Source organism: Phyllostomus hastatus, unplaced genomic scaffold (genome assembly GCF_019186645.2).
Source record: "Phyllostomus hastatus isolate PE091 unplaced genomic scaffold, TTU_PhHast_1.1 phas_contig_210, whole genome shotgun sequence".
In the NCBI taxonomy this organism is placed as follows: domain Eukaryota; kingdom Metazoa; phylum Chordata; class Mammalia; order Chiroptera; family Phyllostomidae; genus Phyllostomus; species Phyllostomus hastatus.
In genome coordinates, this window is record NW_025333737.1 from 18,436,855 (window position 1) to 18,453,783 (window position 16,929).

A 16,929-nucleotide genomic window follows, 5' to 3' on the forward strand; every position below is an offset into this window, starting at 1 on the left:
GTTGATTCCAGTTGTTGATACTGGAGATGAAGTATATATACCTGATTCTAAGTGGTCCAGTGCATTATTGGTGTGAGGTTTGGAGAAGGGGGAAGGAAGAAGGACGGTGTCTTTTCTATAGTAATGAGGATTCTACTGGAACCACATTCTTTAGAATACTAGTCTTTTTTTATATTGTTATAAAGTTAAATGATGTTGTGTAACTTGTAAGTTAAAAAAGTTATATTTTACTTAATTTGTAGAAACAAAAGTTTCACCGAGGATCGGCTGGAGATAAATCTAGTTATTTAAAATTTGGTAACTATTTGTAACCATCTCTAGTTCTTCATCTTTTAAGGCAGAAAGAAAGTATGTTAGCATCAGCTAGGCTCATAAGTTTCTGGGACAAATGATAGATCCAGAGTTTCAAACCGAGTTGAGCTGGATTTTATTCTCATTTAGTACTTTCTAATATAGGATATTATGCTTATTCTGTAAACATCTCAATTAAAGACTTTATTTTACTGAATTGAAACTAAAAAGCTAGACCGCCTTATTATTTAGCTGTCCTCCATTAGTGTAGCATTTTCCATTCTTAATTTAAGTCATAGTCTTAACTTTTGCTTTAATTTGCAGGATGAGTCTGAATGTACTTCAGATGAGGAAATCTTTATCTCACAAGATGAAATACAGTCATTTATGGCTAATAACCAGTCTTTCTACAGCAATAGAGAACAATACCGACAGCATCTGAAGGAGAAGTTTAATAAATACTGCCGCTTAAATGATCACAAGAGGCCCATTTGTAGTGGCTGGTTGACAACAGCTGGAGCAAATTAAGTAAATAAAATAGCTCTGTCTTTCAATGAAACACTCAAGATGACTACTGCGCCTTCTATTTCAAAAAACCTCTTAATTTAGTGACTTATGGCAAATTTTTATCTTAAATCAATGTGATTCTTTCTTGTTTTGGGAGATGGTGGAGGTAACCTCATTAGTTTGTTCTTTCTTCAGGCTTGTGTCTTTAGTTGCGTGGCTACGCAGGCCTGCCATATGATTTAAGCCATCTCTTTTCATTAAATGTTTCTCTTCCTGTGAGACTTACTAAAGCAACTTAGTGGCAAAAAGTAATGTTGTACTTATACTTCTGTACAGAAATGACAATGAGCTGAATATATGGTTTTACGAAGTAGACATCCACTTGCGAAATGTTTGGATGTAATGTTAAAAGCGCAATGTGCAAAATTTAAATAAAGAATATTTATTAATATGCACAGTAAAATTTGGTGTACATGTTTCTACTTCATGTATGGCAGTATTTTAATATTTGGCACTTGTGGACTTGGTACTTGGCCAGTGTTGATGTTCGAGAGGATGAAGAAAGAGCAAATGAGGATGCAGATACAGATTGTCGAAGACAAAAATCTTACCTTGATCAGACCTGACAGCCAAGAAAAGAAGTTTCCAGTCTTTTGGTTTGATAGAATAAATTTGCTGCAATACCATTAAATACTGGCTAGCATCTTTCTCATTTAATTGTTATTATTGAAGGCTCCTTAAATTGAGAGGTTCGTATTGAACTTAGAAGAGTAAAAACAAAACTTGGCAGAATCTCAAGGGTTGCCTGATAAGTAATTAGTGGGTAGAACTGGGAGGCTGCACTGAGTGCTAACCACATTGGGGTCTGGGGAAGGGCATGTTCTTACCTGCTTTCCAACAATAAAGTCACTGTGGCATTCCAGTGTACTGCGTTCTCAAGCTATGAGGACTGAAGGAGAGAATCCCCTAGGGGTAGCATTTGGTTGACATTTAAATGGTTGAGTCAATAGTTTGATAAACACATATGCTTAGAGCTTTGTGTCTGCATGTTGATAATACTTGGTGGGCAACAGACAGGTAGTGGAAGTGTCAGTATCTCAGTAGAAGTGGAGATGTGAATTTTATGGGCTTTCTCTGATGCCTAACCAGACTTCAAGTGGGTAACATCAGAAGCTTAGTGAGATTTAATTTATGTAGTTGGTGGCATTTCTTTGATCCACTTCTTGAGTTGTCTTTTTAAATCTTAAGTGTTGTATAGGGATTCCTCTCTACCTTTGTTGCTTTCATCTTGGAATCCATAAAAATTGACCAAGGACCTTATTGGAGCTCAAGCCCCTCTCCACCACCTGTTCCGGTCAAGTTTTCTCTTGAGATCCCTGAAAGCAAGGGCTGGTTTGTTTGTTTTTTAAATCTTTGCCTTTAGGACCAAACTTGAGTGCTTGTTGAATGAATAAGCCACATTTACTGTTTATTGCTTGCATTGGAAGGATTCCAGTAGTTATACAGAGAGATTTTTTCTTTGGAAGGATGGCTACACTAAGAATGTAGAAGTGAAGGTTTCAGTGCTTTGATTAAATACATCCTAAGTGGTTAGAGAAAAGGGAGCAAAACCAACAACCCATGAAGAGGCAAAAGGGAGAATGGAGTGAAGGCATTTTAGGAGCACATCCCCTGGCCTGAGCCTGAACTGCTTGTGGTCCAAACCATGCTATACAAACCCTTTCTTAGTTATCTATAAAATGAAGGTATTAATGGGTACTATCTCACCGGACTGTTCTGCATATTAATATATTTAAAGTGCTTAAAAGTGTGCTGTAAGTGCTCAATAAATGTTAGCGATTGCTTTCATCTTTGGTATATACATCGTGAAATATTTGCTGCAAAGAGAGTGAGGCTCTAGTGCAGTTGGAGGCGGTACACTGGAATAGAATCCCCCCCCCCCCCCACTACACGTGTACTTATAGGTGTCTCAATTTTTAACCATCACTTCCTGGTAAGGGCAGGAGGTTGTGGATGCCTAGTAGGGCAGACCTCTACCTTCGGTCCCAAGGTCACACCAGTCTTTGGGCTGAATCCTTCCCGTCAGCCATCAGTTGGTTTAGGAGGGCGTTGGAGTCACCTTAAGTGCCCTTAATTTCCCTTCCTAGCCTTGGGTCAGGAACAGGAAAGGGCTACTGAGCAAAAGGCGAAGGTACGTCCACCCTCGGCCCTGAAACAAACCCCTCCTAAACACCGAGTTCCTGCCCCAAAGGGAAGAGTTTACTAAGGAAGGAGGACCCCAAGTCCCCAGGACCCTCCGGCGCCGCCTGACAGCACTGAAAGAACAGTTCCTCCGCCCCGGGGGGCGAGGCGGAGCCGGAAGGGGCGGGGCATGTGCGCGTAGCCGGCGCAGTGGGCGGGACTGCCTGCCTGCCACCGCCCTCCGGCAGGATGTCGCGGCTCACCGAGGATAGGAGGGTGGAGTCTCGGCCGCAGGCCGGCCAGGTTGGAGGCGGGCCCAGGCGCGGCTCCGAAGGGGGCCGGGCGGCGGAGGCTGCCAGGGCGGTGAGAGAGCGGCCAAGCCCCTGCGACCTGGGTCGGAGCTCCGCTATCCTAGTGCCCAGCTCGAGGAGCGAGGCGGGCGGGCGTCTCGGGACCGTGGCCAGAGCCGGCATGGAGCGGTGGCGTGATCGGCTGGCGCTCGTGACAGGGGCCTCAGCGGGCATCGGTGCGGCCGTGGCTCGGGCCCTGGTCCAGCAGGGACTGAAGGTGGTGGGTTGTGCCCGCACCGTGGACAACATAGAGGTAAGGCCTGGCCGAGAGCTGGCCGCTCTGGTAGGCGGGAGCCGTCGTTTCCGTCGGGGTAGGGCCCAGACGGAGGAGTGAGGAACGGGGAGTGGACTGAGTCAGGCAGTGCCGCTGCCCTTGCTAGACAGCCACCCCAGGGCCATTTACAACGGGATTAGAGATCGGAGGTGTGAATGCATAGTAGGGGAGGCCTCTAGCTTCGCTTTTTCAAGTCTCATGTTTTAAGGAGCCTTTTCTCCTGACAGCCCCTACCTCATTGTACCAAGTCTCTGGCTCTGGCTTCTTTCTGTCTCCCACCTGCCTGCTCAGGTAGGCTGAGGAAAGGGGAACCAGAGATCAGGGGCTAGCTAGGCAGCCAGGGAGACGGAAAGAACGCTTTCTGGTCTCAGTAGCTGTTAGCTACTGGATTGCTTCCTCTGGACTCCAGACAGCCAACAAAGCCAAGCGAAGTGGCAGGCCAGCCAGATGAGCACGAGCCAGAGGTTTTGGTGGTCATTTTTCACCCTGGTTTGAGGTTGGGGTTGAGGTAGGAGTAGAGCTTTTCTGGGGGGGAAATGGCTACCTTCCTCCCCCAAACCTGAGATTTAACTCTGCCCAATGGGCACAAAGGACTGACAATGGGATATTCACAGGTAGACCTTTCTCCAGCTGCACTGTCCTGGGTGGGACTGGGTAGGTGAAGTAAGGCACTGATCATGTGAGCCCTTGAGGGGACAGAGCGACTGGGAATCCTGGTTTTTCTGTTAAAGAAGGTGGGGTTGGGAGCAGAGTTGCGAACAACAGGAGCTCAGAGACAAATGAAATGAAACTGGCCATGTTGGAGCATGGATGAAGAAGAGGAGAAATTTCACTCAGTTCATTGGATTTGCCCAGCAAGATCACTCTCAGGGTTTGGGCTAGTGCCTGGCTGCCCAGCATTATCTCCACGGTTGCTCAATGCCCCAGGCAGGGAAGGGGTAAAGAGGTCTTGTGTAGGGGCAGAGGGAGAAGGTGTACAAGAAGGAGGGCCATCCCCTCCCCTGCTGCTGACTGCAGGTGTACTTTTTTGCCTCCTAGATAGTCTCAAGGTCACCTGGTCATACCACTACCCCACTCTGCCCCTCCCTTCCTCCTGGAGCTCAGGAGCCTTGGAGCCTAGAGGACTGGGTCAGGGATAAGATGGCTGGATTCCCTAATTCTAAAGATACTCTCACCTTCTCTTCCTACTCCCCCGCCCCGAACTAACCAGGAAAGGGGGTCCCTGAGCTCCAAGGAGAATCCCCAAGCTCATCACTTAGCCACATGATGACTCCTTTAATGAGGGGAGAATGCCTTCGTTGTGAGGGCACTGACATGATGTGAGGTCATTTTTGAGGACCGATGAGGAGGATGGGTGAGACAATGAGAAGGCAGTGACAGGGAGAAATATACTCTCAGGCCCTCTGTTTTGGCTTTCCTGTAGGGACTTTGAATCTGTAGGAGGAAGGGATAAGTTGTCAGCCATGTGGGGAGAATTCCAGGTTTCCTTGCCCACAGTCTGCTTTTATTGATGGACTGGTTGATATTAAAACAGCTCTGAGTTCTGGCCTCCTATAGAGAGAAGCCCTGTTTCCTGAGGTGGTCGTGAGTAGGTAAAACTGGGTGAAGGGGGCGCTTCTGAGTCCCAGAGGACTGACTATACATTTTAAACTTGGAAAGTTGAAGCAGAAAAGAATTTCCTAGCTCACCTGATCCAGCCATTTATTCCCAGCTTGGTTCGAGGGGAGGGACACTGCAGGCCAGAGCAGCTGGCCAAGCTGGCTTCCCTCTAGGGCACCCCACATCCCATGCCCTACACCCCCCTCCCTCTCATACTTGCACATAATCACCTTCAGGAGACTCAGGTGCTCAGTCACTGGCCTCCAAGGCCACATAGCTTGTTTCTTCCTGCTTCTGAATGTCAGCTCTCCTCACAGCCATCTCTCAGCGGCTCTGCTTTCTCACGTCTTTCTCTCTCTCAGGGCTTCTCAGTGTGTCAAGGGGCCTGGCAGTGCACAGGGGTGCCAGTGTCACCTGCCACCTGCCTCACAGTCTCCAGAGAAACTCTGGGGTGGAGGTGATGCCCCATGGGACAGAAAGAATCTGTTCTGACTTCCTGACATTTCCTGTAGGTAGGGCAAAGGGAAATTGGCAACTGGGCTCAATTGAAGTGTGTGTGTGCGTGTGTGTGAGAGAGAGAGAACTCTGAGCCACTGGATGCAATTTGTGGGGGGTAGGTGATGGTTCAGATATAAGCCCTTCTGGATGAGGTGATGGGAGAGCAGAGACTGAAGCCCTGGCATCACCAGTGCAGTGGCTCTCAGTGGCGCCAGAAGAATGGGGTGGGGTGCGAGGTGCATCTTACCTATGAGCAGAGGAGGTTTTCCTATGGAGGGAGAGGCAGAAAAGAAATCTCACTCCACTCCCAGGATCCTCGGCTCCCTTCTTTGGCCCCCTCAGAGTTCCAGCCCTTCTTTCTCCTTAGAATTGAAGACTCCAATTTATTGGTTTATCAGTGAAGTTCCTCCATTGATGATCTCAGCTTTCCCCTCCCTCACTTGGGGGGTGCTCTCATCCCCTGGACTTTGACCAAAGAAAACAAGCTGTGGGGATGGGGCAGTCCCAACATCAATGCGATCAAAAGGTGACCCCCCAAAGGAGGGAGTTGCATCACTGGTGACAGCAGAGGGAGGTTGTCTCTGGCTGGGGGGTGTGGGAGTGAGCAGCCCACCCCAGTTAGATCCCTGTTGGGTTTCATAGGAGCTGGCTGCTGAATGTAAGAGTGCAGGCTACCCCGGGACTTTGATCCCCTACAGATGCGACCTGTCAAATGAAGAGGACATCCTCTCCATGTTCTCGGCTGTCCGCTCTCAGCACAAGGGCGTGGACATCTGCATCAACAATGCTGGCTTGGCCCGGCCCGACACCCTGCTCTCAGGCAGCACCAGCGGTTGGAAGGACATGTTCAACGTAAGGGCTGAGGACCTGGCATGGGGGCTGGGAGGACAGCAGGGAGCCAGGGGTTCATGGACCAGAGCACTGCTCTGGATGGGACATCTGGCAAGAGGGAGCTTTGGGTCTCTACCTGGGGCACCGTGACTGAATCCTTGCTTCTTTCCCTACCGCAGGGATAGTGAGTGGGTGAATGGCCATATCTTTTCCATTCTTCTTTCCTTTGAGCCCCTGGGCATAGTAGTTCTTAAAGCCTAGGCTTTACATGTTCCAATGCATGTTGGAAATGAATTTAAAATGCTTTAAAACGACATGTGGCCCAAACACAGCCTGCAGGACATGGGTTTTCAACTTCTATACTCTTAATTAGGGGGCAAGTTGGGGTATGAGAGTATTCCGAGAAGTTGACAGCAGTGTGTAAATGGGATGTGTCTTTTCCCCCACAATTCTTTTCATATCTGCTCACGGTAGCTTCAGTACCTAATGGGTGCTTGGGCCCGAAAATGAACAGTGAACATTGAAACAATGAAAGCGGAAAGAGAGCAGTCTTCCTGCCTGCACACAGCTTTCTGGGAGATTGGAGTTGTGATCCTCACTTGCAGCAGGATCTCAGCTTGCCCATCTACAAAGCGAGGGACTTGTATTAAATCCCTAAGGCCCCTTTCAGCTGGGAATTCTATTAGGATCATCCCTGAGGCATCTTCTCCGCTCCCCCAAACCCCCAGGAATAGGAGATTGACTCCCCTGACCCCAAGGGATCTGTTTCTCCAACTTCTTCTGTCCTTAGCAGCTGAGTTCTCTGCCCCACCAACCCACATTACTAAAAGGGCCAGAAACAGGGCTGAAAGCCTCCGATGTCCTCGTGAATGCAGAGGCAGGCTCACTCCAAGAGTGTTCTGTCCTGATGCCTGGCTCTGACACCTGATAAAGAGAAGCATCTGATCTCCCAGCTGGGCCCCTCTCTTCTGGAGAGGCGAGACCCGAGGACCTGCTGAAGGCTTTATCTCTGCTGTTTCCCCTGGGGAAAGCTAAGGGGTGGAGCTGGGCAGGAGCTTTTGAGCAGAGCCACTTCTTCAGGTCTCTGTCCCTTGAAGGGTGGGTACTTGCAGTCACCTCTGCTGGAGTGGGCGGGGAGGGGCCAAGGAAGGCAGGATGCCTGTGCCCTTGGGAGGTCCCCTGCCTTCCTGTGCCAAGTTACCCCACCCTCTTAAGAGTCTCTGTGCCTAGTCCTATAGATGGAACGGAGGTTTAAGGGAGGAGGGTCAGGCCTTCTTCACTGGTAGTCTCAAGGGAGGGGGCAGGAAAGGAGAGGAGAACAGCTGGGTGAGGTGGGTAGGGGCTACCATCTGCTTGAGGAGAGAGATTTTAAAAGCTGTTTTAGGCTATTTAAGAGAAAGCCAGACCAGGGGCACGGTCCCAGAGAAGAGTAGGGTATTAGGGGAAGAAAAGGAGGTGGTTCTCTAAGGCAGAGGTTCTACTGTGTCGAGAGGAGCTGGCCAAGGCACAGAGGGTTCCTGGGACTTCCATTCCCACTTGCAGGAACTTGGGGGTCACCCAGGGAGAGAAGCTACCTCTGCTGTCAGCTGGGGCTGGTGGCTTTAGGGGAGAGATACCTAAGGCAAGGTACCCTGGGCCCACTGTTGGTTTCTGGTAGGACCTAGACCCAGTTTTGGAATTCCCCAGGGGTTCTCTGGCTTCATCACCTGCTCAGGTGGGCCCAAGCTGGAGACACTCCATTGCCCTCCCTGGCCTGCAGGTGAACGTGCTGGCCCTCAGCATCTGCACACGGGAAGCCTACCAGTCCATGCAGGAGCGGAAGGTGGATGATGGGCACATCATTAACATCAACAGGTGAGACAGGTGGCCGAGGGCTAGAGTGCAGACCACCGCCCGCCCTCCAAGCTGGGCGATCTGCTGCAGCTCATTTGACCTCCTTGGACCTGTTTCTTTGATAAAATGGGGACTTAATACTCAGTTAACACTAGCATGGTTATAGTGAGGGGAGGAGTAGTGTACGTCAAGTACCAGCCCCCACTCGGCTGGAATGGGTCGCTCAGCCCCTTGTCTTCGCAGCTGAAGCCTCGGGGCTCTCCCGGTACTGAGGTTGTCCATTCCTCAGGCCCTGGAATGAATCCCATCTCGTGGTACAAAGGCGACACAGCATCATCGAGGAGCCCCACTCTGAGCGGGGAGACCTGGCCTCCGCCCCCAGAGATCTTCCAATAGAACCGTATCAGTGAATGCGCAGATGAAATGGAGAGATTTTTGACAGTTGCATGACCAAGAGAGTGGATTCTGGGGTCAGTGTGGGGAAGACTTCTAGAAGAGTAGGGTTTCAGGAGGCGCTTGAATAATAGAAGCTAGATTCGTGGGCTGCAAGGATGGCCCCCAGAGGCCCCCTTTAGAAGACCTCCCTGCAGCATCCAGGTGGTGAGGTTGACTGGACATCAGGGGACACTGCTGGTCTCTCGGGAGCGTCACTCTCTTCTTTCTCCTTCTCTCCCTCTACCCAGCATGTCTGGCCACCGAGTGGTACCCCAGTCTGTGACCCACTTCTATAGTGCTACCAAGTATGCCGTCACTGCGCTGACAGAGGGACTGAGGCAAGAGCTTCGGGAGGCCCAGACCCACATCCGAGCCACGGTGAGGGTGTGGCCTGGCCCTGGTGGGAATGGGATAGGCACAGGCCCTCTCCACCCCACCACACATACTGGACAGGGGGCATATTTCAGGGTGTGCTGCTTAGAATCCCTGCGAGCACGCTGGGCACAGAGCTCCTGGGCTCTGCTGCTGCTTGCATGGCCCCACTCAGTGCTTGAGTTTCCCCCTTTCACTGACTTCGAGGTGGGAGGGGACTGGCCTGAATGGAACTCTGTAGGATGAGACTGAAGGAAAGCAAGGGATTGTGGGAAACCAGGTGTACTGTGGCTAGAAACCAGAGCTCTGGACTCTTCCATTAAAGGCCAAATGACCTTGGGCAACTTACTCAACCAGTCCAAGCCTCAGTCTTCTCATTTGTAAAAGATATGATGATAATCTATCAGGTTATGAGGTTTTTTAAGAGACAACATTTTGTAAAACATTTGCCTGGCTCATAGCAAGGGCTCTGTAGATGGTAAATATCATTATGATCATCACCAGTGGCAGCTTTGGAGAGAGGAGGCAGCTGCTGGACATGGGACAGCCATCCCTGTGAAGCTGGGTCCCAGTGGCTTCCATCCTTTCCCTCCAACCTCCCCAAGGCCTGACCTCTGATTAGGGTGGGGGCGGGGCAAAGCTCAGCTCCTGAGCCCTCTCTGTCGGCCCAGTGCATCTCTCCAGGAGTGGTGGAGACACAGTTCGCCTTCAGACTCCATGACAAGGACCCTGAGAAGGCAGCTGCCACCTATGAACACATGAAGGTGGGGCCTGCCTCCGGGCGCAGCCACTCTGAGTGAAGGCAGAAGGACGGGAACCCTGGCCTTCAGACCCCATCCTTCTCTCTGGCCTGTCGCCCTTCCTGGGGGGTTGGGGTGGGATGTGGGTGCTGGAGAGGACCTCAGTGGTGGGAGGGAGCTTGCACCCATTCTGTCCTCATCTCAACTCCCCTTCCCCCGGTGCTCTCAGTGTCTCAAACCCGAAGATGTGGCCGAGGCTGTCCTCTATGTCCTCAGCACGCCCCCACATGTCCAGGTAAGTCTGGCCTTGGCTGTCCACCCCATGGAGAAGCCCAGCCATCCCCAGAGGAGGCGAGCAGGGAAGCCTTAAAGGGCCGGGCAGCGTGTCCTGGCTGCCTCAAGCCTTTGTGCCTTCTGCAGATCGGAGACATCCAGATGAGGCCCACAGAGCAGGTGACCTAGTTTCCTGTGGGGATCTCCTCCTTCCCTCCCAACTCTCGCCCTTGGTTCCAGCCTCTGGATTATAGGTGTTCATTCCTGGATTCCTGGATTCAACTTCCTCTCTCCACCCCAACCAGGGATTTGAAATTTTGTTTGAGGTCTTTTTTATCTTGTCAGATTGTTTCTACCACAAATGTGAAAAGTGGGCTGGGGAGAGGAGGTGGTGTCCCTAACTGTTTTACCTGTTAACTCATTCTTGGTCCCCTTCCTGGCCTCCTTGGCCTTTGTTTGCTGTCCATGGTCTTTTCTCTTTGACCTGGGGAAGGGACTTTGGCCAAAGGGTGGCTTCCCCCTCTCTTCTTGCACTCCACCCGCTGTCACTCAGGGATGAGGCAGCAGAGAGAACCCCTCACCTTTTATCTGAGTGGTTATCGAGGGCTCCCACTTCCTCCTCTCCCTACTCCACTGCCCCCACCATTCCTTCCCTTCCCTGTCCCAGTTCTCCAGCCTGGTTGTGGCTTCTTGGCCCCTGGGGGTGGGGGTGTCATCACTTACTCTGCTGCCGCACAGTACCAGGACCTGCCTCCCAAGTAGATTTCAGTGTGATAATTAAAAAGGAAAAACTGCAACAACCGACCTTGGCTTCATGGGTGTCTTTCTGTTCTTCCCCTTTCTCTGTGATCAGGGGTGGTTGTGTCTCACTTTCTTCCAAGTAAGTGGAAAGTGGGTGAATTTAGAGCCTCACTCCTGGAGTATGGATTACCTTAGGTAGCAGGTATGGTTTTGGGTTGAGTCTTGAAAATGGGTAGGAGTTTGCCAGCCAGGAAAGGAGAGGAGATATGCAAGGCCCAGAGGCCTGAAAGAGCATGCAGTGTTGTGGAAACTCTTCTGTGGGAACAGAACTTGGTGTGGGAGAGAGGTGGGGCTGGGAAGCTTGGATCCCTGGGGGTTTGGGTGCTGACAAGGGAGTTTGGCCATTACCTGTGGGCCAAGGACATCCATTGGCTTGTCAGCAGGTGCCGGACAGGCACAGAGCTGTCACTTAGAGAACCAGCCGCCACAGGATAGGAAGTTATTGCTGGGTCCTGATAACTGGTGTTGAGGATTTGAGAAGGCAGTGGAAGTGCAGAGGAGGGCCTGGATGCAGGAGAAGCTTCTGAGGAAAACCACCAGCTTCCAGTGGGGAGGAAAGCACCACGACTGACCTGGTGGAACACCTCCCCTTCAAATGTTCTTTGCTGGTGCCTGGGTAAATGCCACGCTTCAGCCTCCCGGGACCTCTAAGGGCGCAGAATGGATCCTGTAGCATGGTCAGCTAGGCGCTGATCATTGCCTTCCTCCGGCCGCAGTGTGGTGGAGGTCGCTGCTTAACCCGCCCTGCAGGTGGTGCTGTAGAGACGGCCTGGCAGCCGAGCGTGCGCAGTGCATCACTGGGCAGGGGGCGGGGTCGCACGAACCCGGAAGCGGAGTACCCCACGTGGGGAGACGGGAGGGGGCTGTCTCGGTTGGGCTACTTGGTTTTGGACAATTTTTGAGCTAGGAGACTGGGCTGTTCGTTTCTCTGTCTGAGGAGGCGGGGTAGGTGCAACCATGGAGGCCCCTTAACCTGTGATCGGGCCTGGCCGCAGGCCTGGTCTGGAGTGACAGCTCCTGAGAATGCTGCAGCGGTTATCGACCATGGCGCTGCTGTCGGCGCTTGGGGGCACGACCTGGCGTTGCTCCGGTCACCTCGCACGTCATTTCTCCCAAACGACTTGGCGTGGGGAGAGGCCGGGTGGAGAGGAACTACGGCGCCTGCTGCTGGATGACCTGGCGCCTACCCCGCGGTCCTCCAGCGGTCTGGAACTTCTGTTTGGCCTGTCCCCGTGTCTTCTGGCTCTGCGGGCATCCCGCCGCCGGGTGGCCCGGCTCTTGCTCCAGGCCGGCAGGTCCGGGCTGCAAGGAGAGCGTGCCGAGCTGCTCCGCCTGGCTGAAGCACGGGACATTCCAGTTCTACGGCCCAGACGACAGAAGCTGGACGCCCTGTGCCGCCACCAGGTCCACCAGGGCGTCTGCATGGAGGTGAGCCCACTGCGGCCCCGGCCCTGGATGGAGGCTGGGGAGGCCAGGCCAGGAGATGACCCCCAGCAGCTGTGGCTCGTGCTCGAGGGGCTCCAGGATCCTCGGAACCTTGGGGCGGTGCTGCGCTCTGCTCATTTCCTTGGCGTGGATAAAGTCATCACCAGCCGGAGAAACAGGCACGGACATTCCTTATTTCCCATGTGCTCCCATTTTTAGGCACAACCGAGTTCCTAAGCACCTTGACCCTTTGGTGATCCCTCAGTGAAGCCTCCCTATCGCCAGAATTCTCATTCCTAACCCTTAGGGCCCAGGGTAGGGTAGGGCACTGGGTTTGAGATTACACAGCTTTATACGGGGCATGGGGTAATTTTGCAGCTGCCCACTCACTCCAGTAGTCAGCAAGGCCAGCGCGGGGGCTATGGAGGTGATGGACGTCTTCTTCACTGATGACCTGGACAATTTTTTACAGGTAAGGATCTGGGGTGTGGGGGCGGAGTTCGTAAAGGAGCGGAAATGAGCCAAGCTCATCCTTTCAGGGCACTTAGCCTGCCACTGAGGGAGGACAGGGGAGAAAAGAACATGCTGACATCACTTTGTGTGTCTCTCTAAATCCCTTTGGGAAGGGAGAAGGCACAAGTGGAGCAGAATCTGAAGTTAGAGACTCCTAGCACCATCCGCTTTACTGCACTCCTTCCCCAAGCATACCTTGTTGCCCCTGCTGCGAGTCTACCCCAGTGCCTCGTTACCTACCCAATAGGTCTTCAGTAAGTGCTTAGCTGGGAGGAGCTGCTGGATGGGTGTCCTGGGTTCCTCCAGTAGGGGCACAGCTTGAAAGGCTCATTGAGTAAGGACTAGTTTATGCCTTTCCCTTCTTCCCTCTTATACACACAAAACAATGCCCCCTCCTCAAAAACAACAACAACAACAAATTTGGGGGGCAAATATTAGAAAAACCCCTGGGCTGTGCTTTTCTTGCTGGGCACAAGAGGGCAGTATTGCCCTGCATTTGGCAGCTCCCCTGACTCGCCCAAGTTTCAGTACTGGGATCTCTTTGTCACATATACTTTTTTTTTTTTTTTTGAGGGGGAGGTGGGTGGGTCTCATCTGCTCTCATGGCTTTAAGTAGCATCTATATTTGAATGCCTCAAAAATGTATATTCTAGCCTAGATCTTGCTCCTAAAACACAGATTCATACATCTAGTTACCTTTTCAACAGCTTTCTTTTAAAACAACTAGCAACACTGGCCCTTCCCGGTTTGGTTCAGTGGATTGAGTTCGGCCTGCCTACGGAGAGGCTGCTGCTTGGATTCCCAGTTAGGGTATGTGCCTGAGTTGCAGGCCATGTCCCCAGTTGGGGGCGTGTGAGAGGCAACCAGTCATGTATCTCTCACACACTGATGTTTCTCTGCTTCTCTTTCTCCCTCTCTTCTCCTCTCTCTAAAGTAAATAAATGAAATCTTAAAAAAAAACAAAAACCCAAACCTAGCAACACTGTTGTCAAAAAAGCAAGGTAAATTGTAGTTGATGGGATTTTACAAAGATGCTAAATGTCCTCAACCCAGAGTGATTCTAGTATGAATAAATAAAAGCATCTCAGTTTTTTTAAAGCTCTCTTTTGCTTGGCATTTCAAACTGAACTGAACATTTCCATAGCCAAGCACCTGTTCCTTCTGCAGACCCAGCTCAACCTGTGGCACCTCTGTCGTCTCAGCTGGTCAGGCCAGAAACCTCGAATCTTCCTTGATTCTTCCTGCTCTCACACCCATTTCCATCTGTCAGTGTGTCCTTTCGGTCTTACCATAAGGTTGTTTCCATATTCTCACCATTTCTTTTCTTTTTTTTTTTTCTTTAAGATTTTATTTATTTATTTTTAGACAGAGGGAAAGGGAGGGGGGAGAAAGGGAGAGAAACATCAATGTTGGTTGCTTCTCATGCGCCCCCTACTAGGGACCTGGCCTGCAACCCAGGCATGTGGCCTGACTGGGAATCAAAACTGTAACCGGCTGGTGTGGCTCAATCCACTGAGCCACACCAGCCAGGGCTCTCACCAAATCTTACTGTCTCTACAGCTACCACTCTGGTCCAAGCCACCACCATCTCTTGCCTGTGTTATTGTGGAAACTTCCTAACTGGTCTTGCTTCTGTGATTGGCTCTCAACACAGCAAGCAGAGAGAGACCCTGTTACTTTTCTGCTCAGAACCTTTCAAAGCCTTTGCATTTCTCTCAGAGTATAAGCCAAAGTCCTTCTGGTGCCCTTTGAGGTTCTACCTTAAGTAACCCTTTGCTCCCTCTCCTGTCTCAATGGCCCCCTTCCCACTGGCCACCTCTCTGTCCTGCTGTTTCTCACAACACCAGGTAAGCAGCCACTTCTTAGCCTTTGCACTTACTGATCCCGGCCTAGAATATTCTTCCCCAGCTGTCTACACAGTACTTCCTCGTCTCCTTGTGGACCACACTCAAAGTCACTTCAGCGAGGCCCTCCCAGAGCACCCTTCCACCAGGCTGCGATTTTGGTCTCTTTTGCTCACTGCCTTGTCTTCAGTGCCTAGAACAGAACCCACCTATTCCAGGTGCTTAATAACGTGACTGACTCAAATGGCTCAGTGAGGGAGTGAACACAGGGTCAGGCAAAAGTAGGCTTACAGTTATGTATATGGGAACTAACAATAATAAATAATAACACAAGAATAAACTCTTTTGTAGTCTTACAACTGTAAACCTACTTTTGCCCCACCTGCATATGGGCAACGGTGGGCCTGCCCTGGCCAGGGCTCTGATGAAGGTTTGCTGAGCTGGAGTATGAGTTCTTCTTTTCCCTCTCAGGCCAGAGCGCGGCAGGGCTGGCTTGTGGCTGGCACGGTGGGCTGCCCCGGGCCCGAGATCTCCCCGTCCTCTGGGGTCCCCATCACCAGCTGCCTGGAGTTCCTCTGGGACCGGCCTACTCTGCTAGTGCTGGGTAGGTAGATGTCCCTGCTTTTCTGTGGTCAGACGTGCGCTTCCTGAGCGCCTGCACGTCCAGCCGTGGCGTCCCTAATCCTCTGGCCTGTGTCCTGCAGGGAATGAGGGCTCTGGCCTGTCCCCGGAGGTTCAGGCCTCCTGCCAGCTCCTCCTCACCATCCTGCCTGGCCGGCAGCTGCCTCCCGGGCTGGAGTCCTTGAATGTCTCCGTGGCTGCAGGTGGGTCTACTCTCCCCTTACTTCCCTCCCTCCGATCACACTTGTGTGGCTGTTTCATCCTAAACAAGTTTCTCAATCATTCTGTGTCTCCATTGCGTTCTGTGCCAAACGTGGAAAATGCATCCTTTTGAGGATGAAATGAGGGAGTGCCTGGCACAGGATCCTTCCTCCCCTCAGATCTCTTCCCTGTGTCATTCTGTCTTGGCAGGAATTCTTCTTCACTCCATTTGCAGCCAGAGGAAGGGTATTCCTGAAGAAGGGAAGAGAGGGCAACTTCTCCAAGGCCCCCAGGAGTCCTCAGCTATGGCCGAAGGGCCCAGAGTAGCTCAGGACCCGGGACAGTCCTCAGGACTAGAAAAAGTGAGGCAAGGCGGGGACTGACTTGGACCGACGGAAACGTGTGCGTGCCGGAGGGCAGGAACAGACTGCCGTGCCTTCAGAGGTGCTGGGTCTCCTGCCTGGTGTGCAGCCAGGCTCTGTTTATTAATCTCTGGCTTGCAAAGCAGGGAGTTTTGTGGTGGAGGCCGAAGGAAGTTCAGTTTCCTGTTTTGGGTTTGGACTTGCAGCTGGAGATGGTAGCCCGTTCATTTCTAGGACGTGCTAGTTCAGAGGGTCTGCTTCCACCCAGGTCCTGCCTGGGCAAGGAGGGAAGTTTAAACGTCAGAAGGGAACCAGGCAGCTCTGTCCAGGGGTCCTCTCTATTCCCCTGAGCCAGCGTGAGGATGGAGAGGGAGGCCGGGGCCTCCTGTGGGCCAGACCCTGCCCCAGCTCGGCCTCTGGCATGTGGCTTCATCTCTATGTCCCTCAGGGCCCTTGCTGGCACCTCCTTCTCGGGGCTGTTGTGAGGCTCAAATAAAACACCTGGTGCCCAGATTGGTGTGGCTCAGTGGTTGGAGTGTCGTCCCACAAAGTGAAAGGTCGCTGGTCCAACTCCCCATCAGGGCACATTTCCTGGGTCGCAGGTTGGGTCCCTGGTTGGGGCACTTAAGAGAGGCAACTGATTGATCGATGTATCTCTCACACATCAATGTTTCTCACTCTCTCTTTCTCCCTCCCTTCCCCTCTTTCTAAAAATAAATAAATAAAATCTGAAAAGCAAAACAAAACAAAGCATCACCTGGTATCCAGCAGGCACTCAACCAGCGGGCCATCCTCTTTGATTCCTCCATGAGGTGGCAGCCTCGCTCTTCGGTCCACAGCCTCTTCAGAACGCTCCTGCAGCCAGCTGGCCACATTCCAGGCTGTGGCCCCCGAGAGACAAGGGAAAGATTAGCAAACACCCCCCACCCCACTGGCCCTCCAGTCCCCCTGGTTGGTGAGTCATCAGTCAGTCCACCT

The 16,929-nt window shown here is 51.9% G+C and overlaps 3 protein-coding genes across 7 annotated transcripts in view; all 3 read left to right on the forward strand.

The window, feature by feature from the left end:
- GGNBP2 (gametogenetin binding protein 2) overlaps positions 1 to 1,261 on the forward strand; it is a 36,802-nt gene extending 35,541 nt beyond the window's left edge. For all 5 annotated transcript variants that reach the window (XM_045837173.1, XM_045837177.1, XM_045837176.1 and 2 more), the window contains exon 14: positions 616 to 1,261. In XM_045837173.1, the coding sequence (XP_045693129.1) occupies positions 616 to 819 (204 nt within the window). In that variant the 3' untranslated portion in view covers positions 820 to 1,261. The remainder of the gene's footprint in view (positions 1 to 615) is intronic.
- Positions 1,262 to 3,248: 1,987 nt separating this feature from the next.
- Positions 3,249 to 10,988, forward strand: DHRS11 (dehydrogenase/reductase 11). Its single transcript, XM_045836803.1, has 7 exons — positions 3,249 to 3,582; positions 6,343 to 6,552; positions 8,291 to 8,385; positions 9,048 to 9,177; positions 9,843 to 9,935; positions 10,141 to 10,206; positions 10,332 to 10,988. Exons 1-7 carry the CDS (start codon positions 3,451 to 3,453, stop codon positions 10,371 to 10,373), a joined length of 768 nt encoding a protein of 255 aa, XP_045692759.1. The 5' UTR covers positions 3,249 to 3,450; the 3' UTR covers positions 10,374 to 10,988.
- An 819-nt stretch (positions 10,989 to 11,807) lies between these two features.
- MRM1 (mitochondrial rRNA methyltransferase 1) lies at positions 11,808 to 16,462 on the forward strand. Its single transcript, XM_045836812.1, has 5 exons — positions 11,808 to 12,589; positions 12,789 to 12,882; positions 15,239 to 15,371; positions 15,472 to 15,591; positions 15,800 to 16,462. The coding sequence occupies exons 1-5, from the start codon at positions 12,009 to 12,011 to the stop codon at positions 15,970 to 15,972; spliced, it is 1,101 nt and encodes a 366-aa protein (XP_045692768.1). The 5' UTR covers positions 11,808 to 12,008; the 3' UTR covers positions 15,973 to 16,462.
- Positions 16,463 to 16,929: the final 467 nt, after the last annotated feature.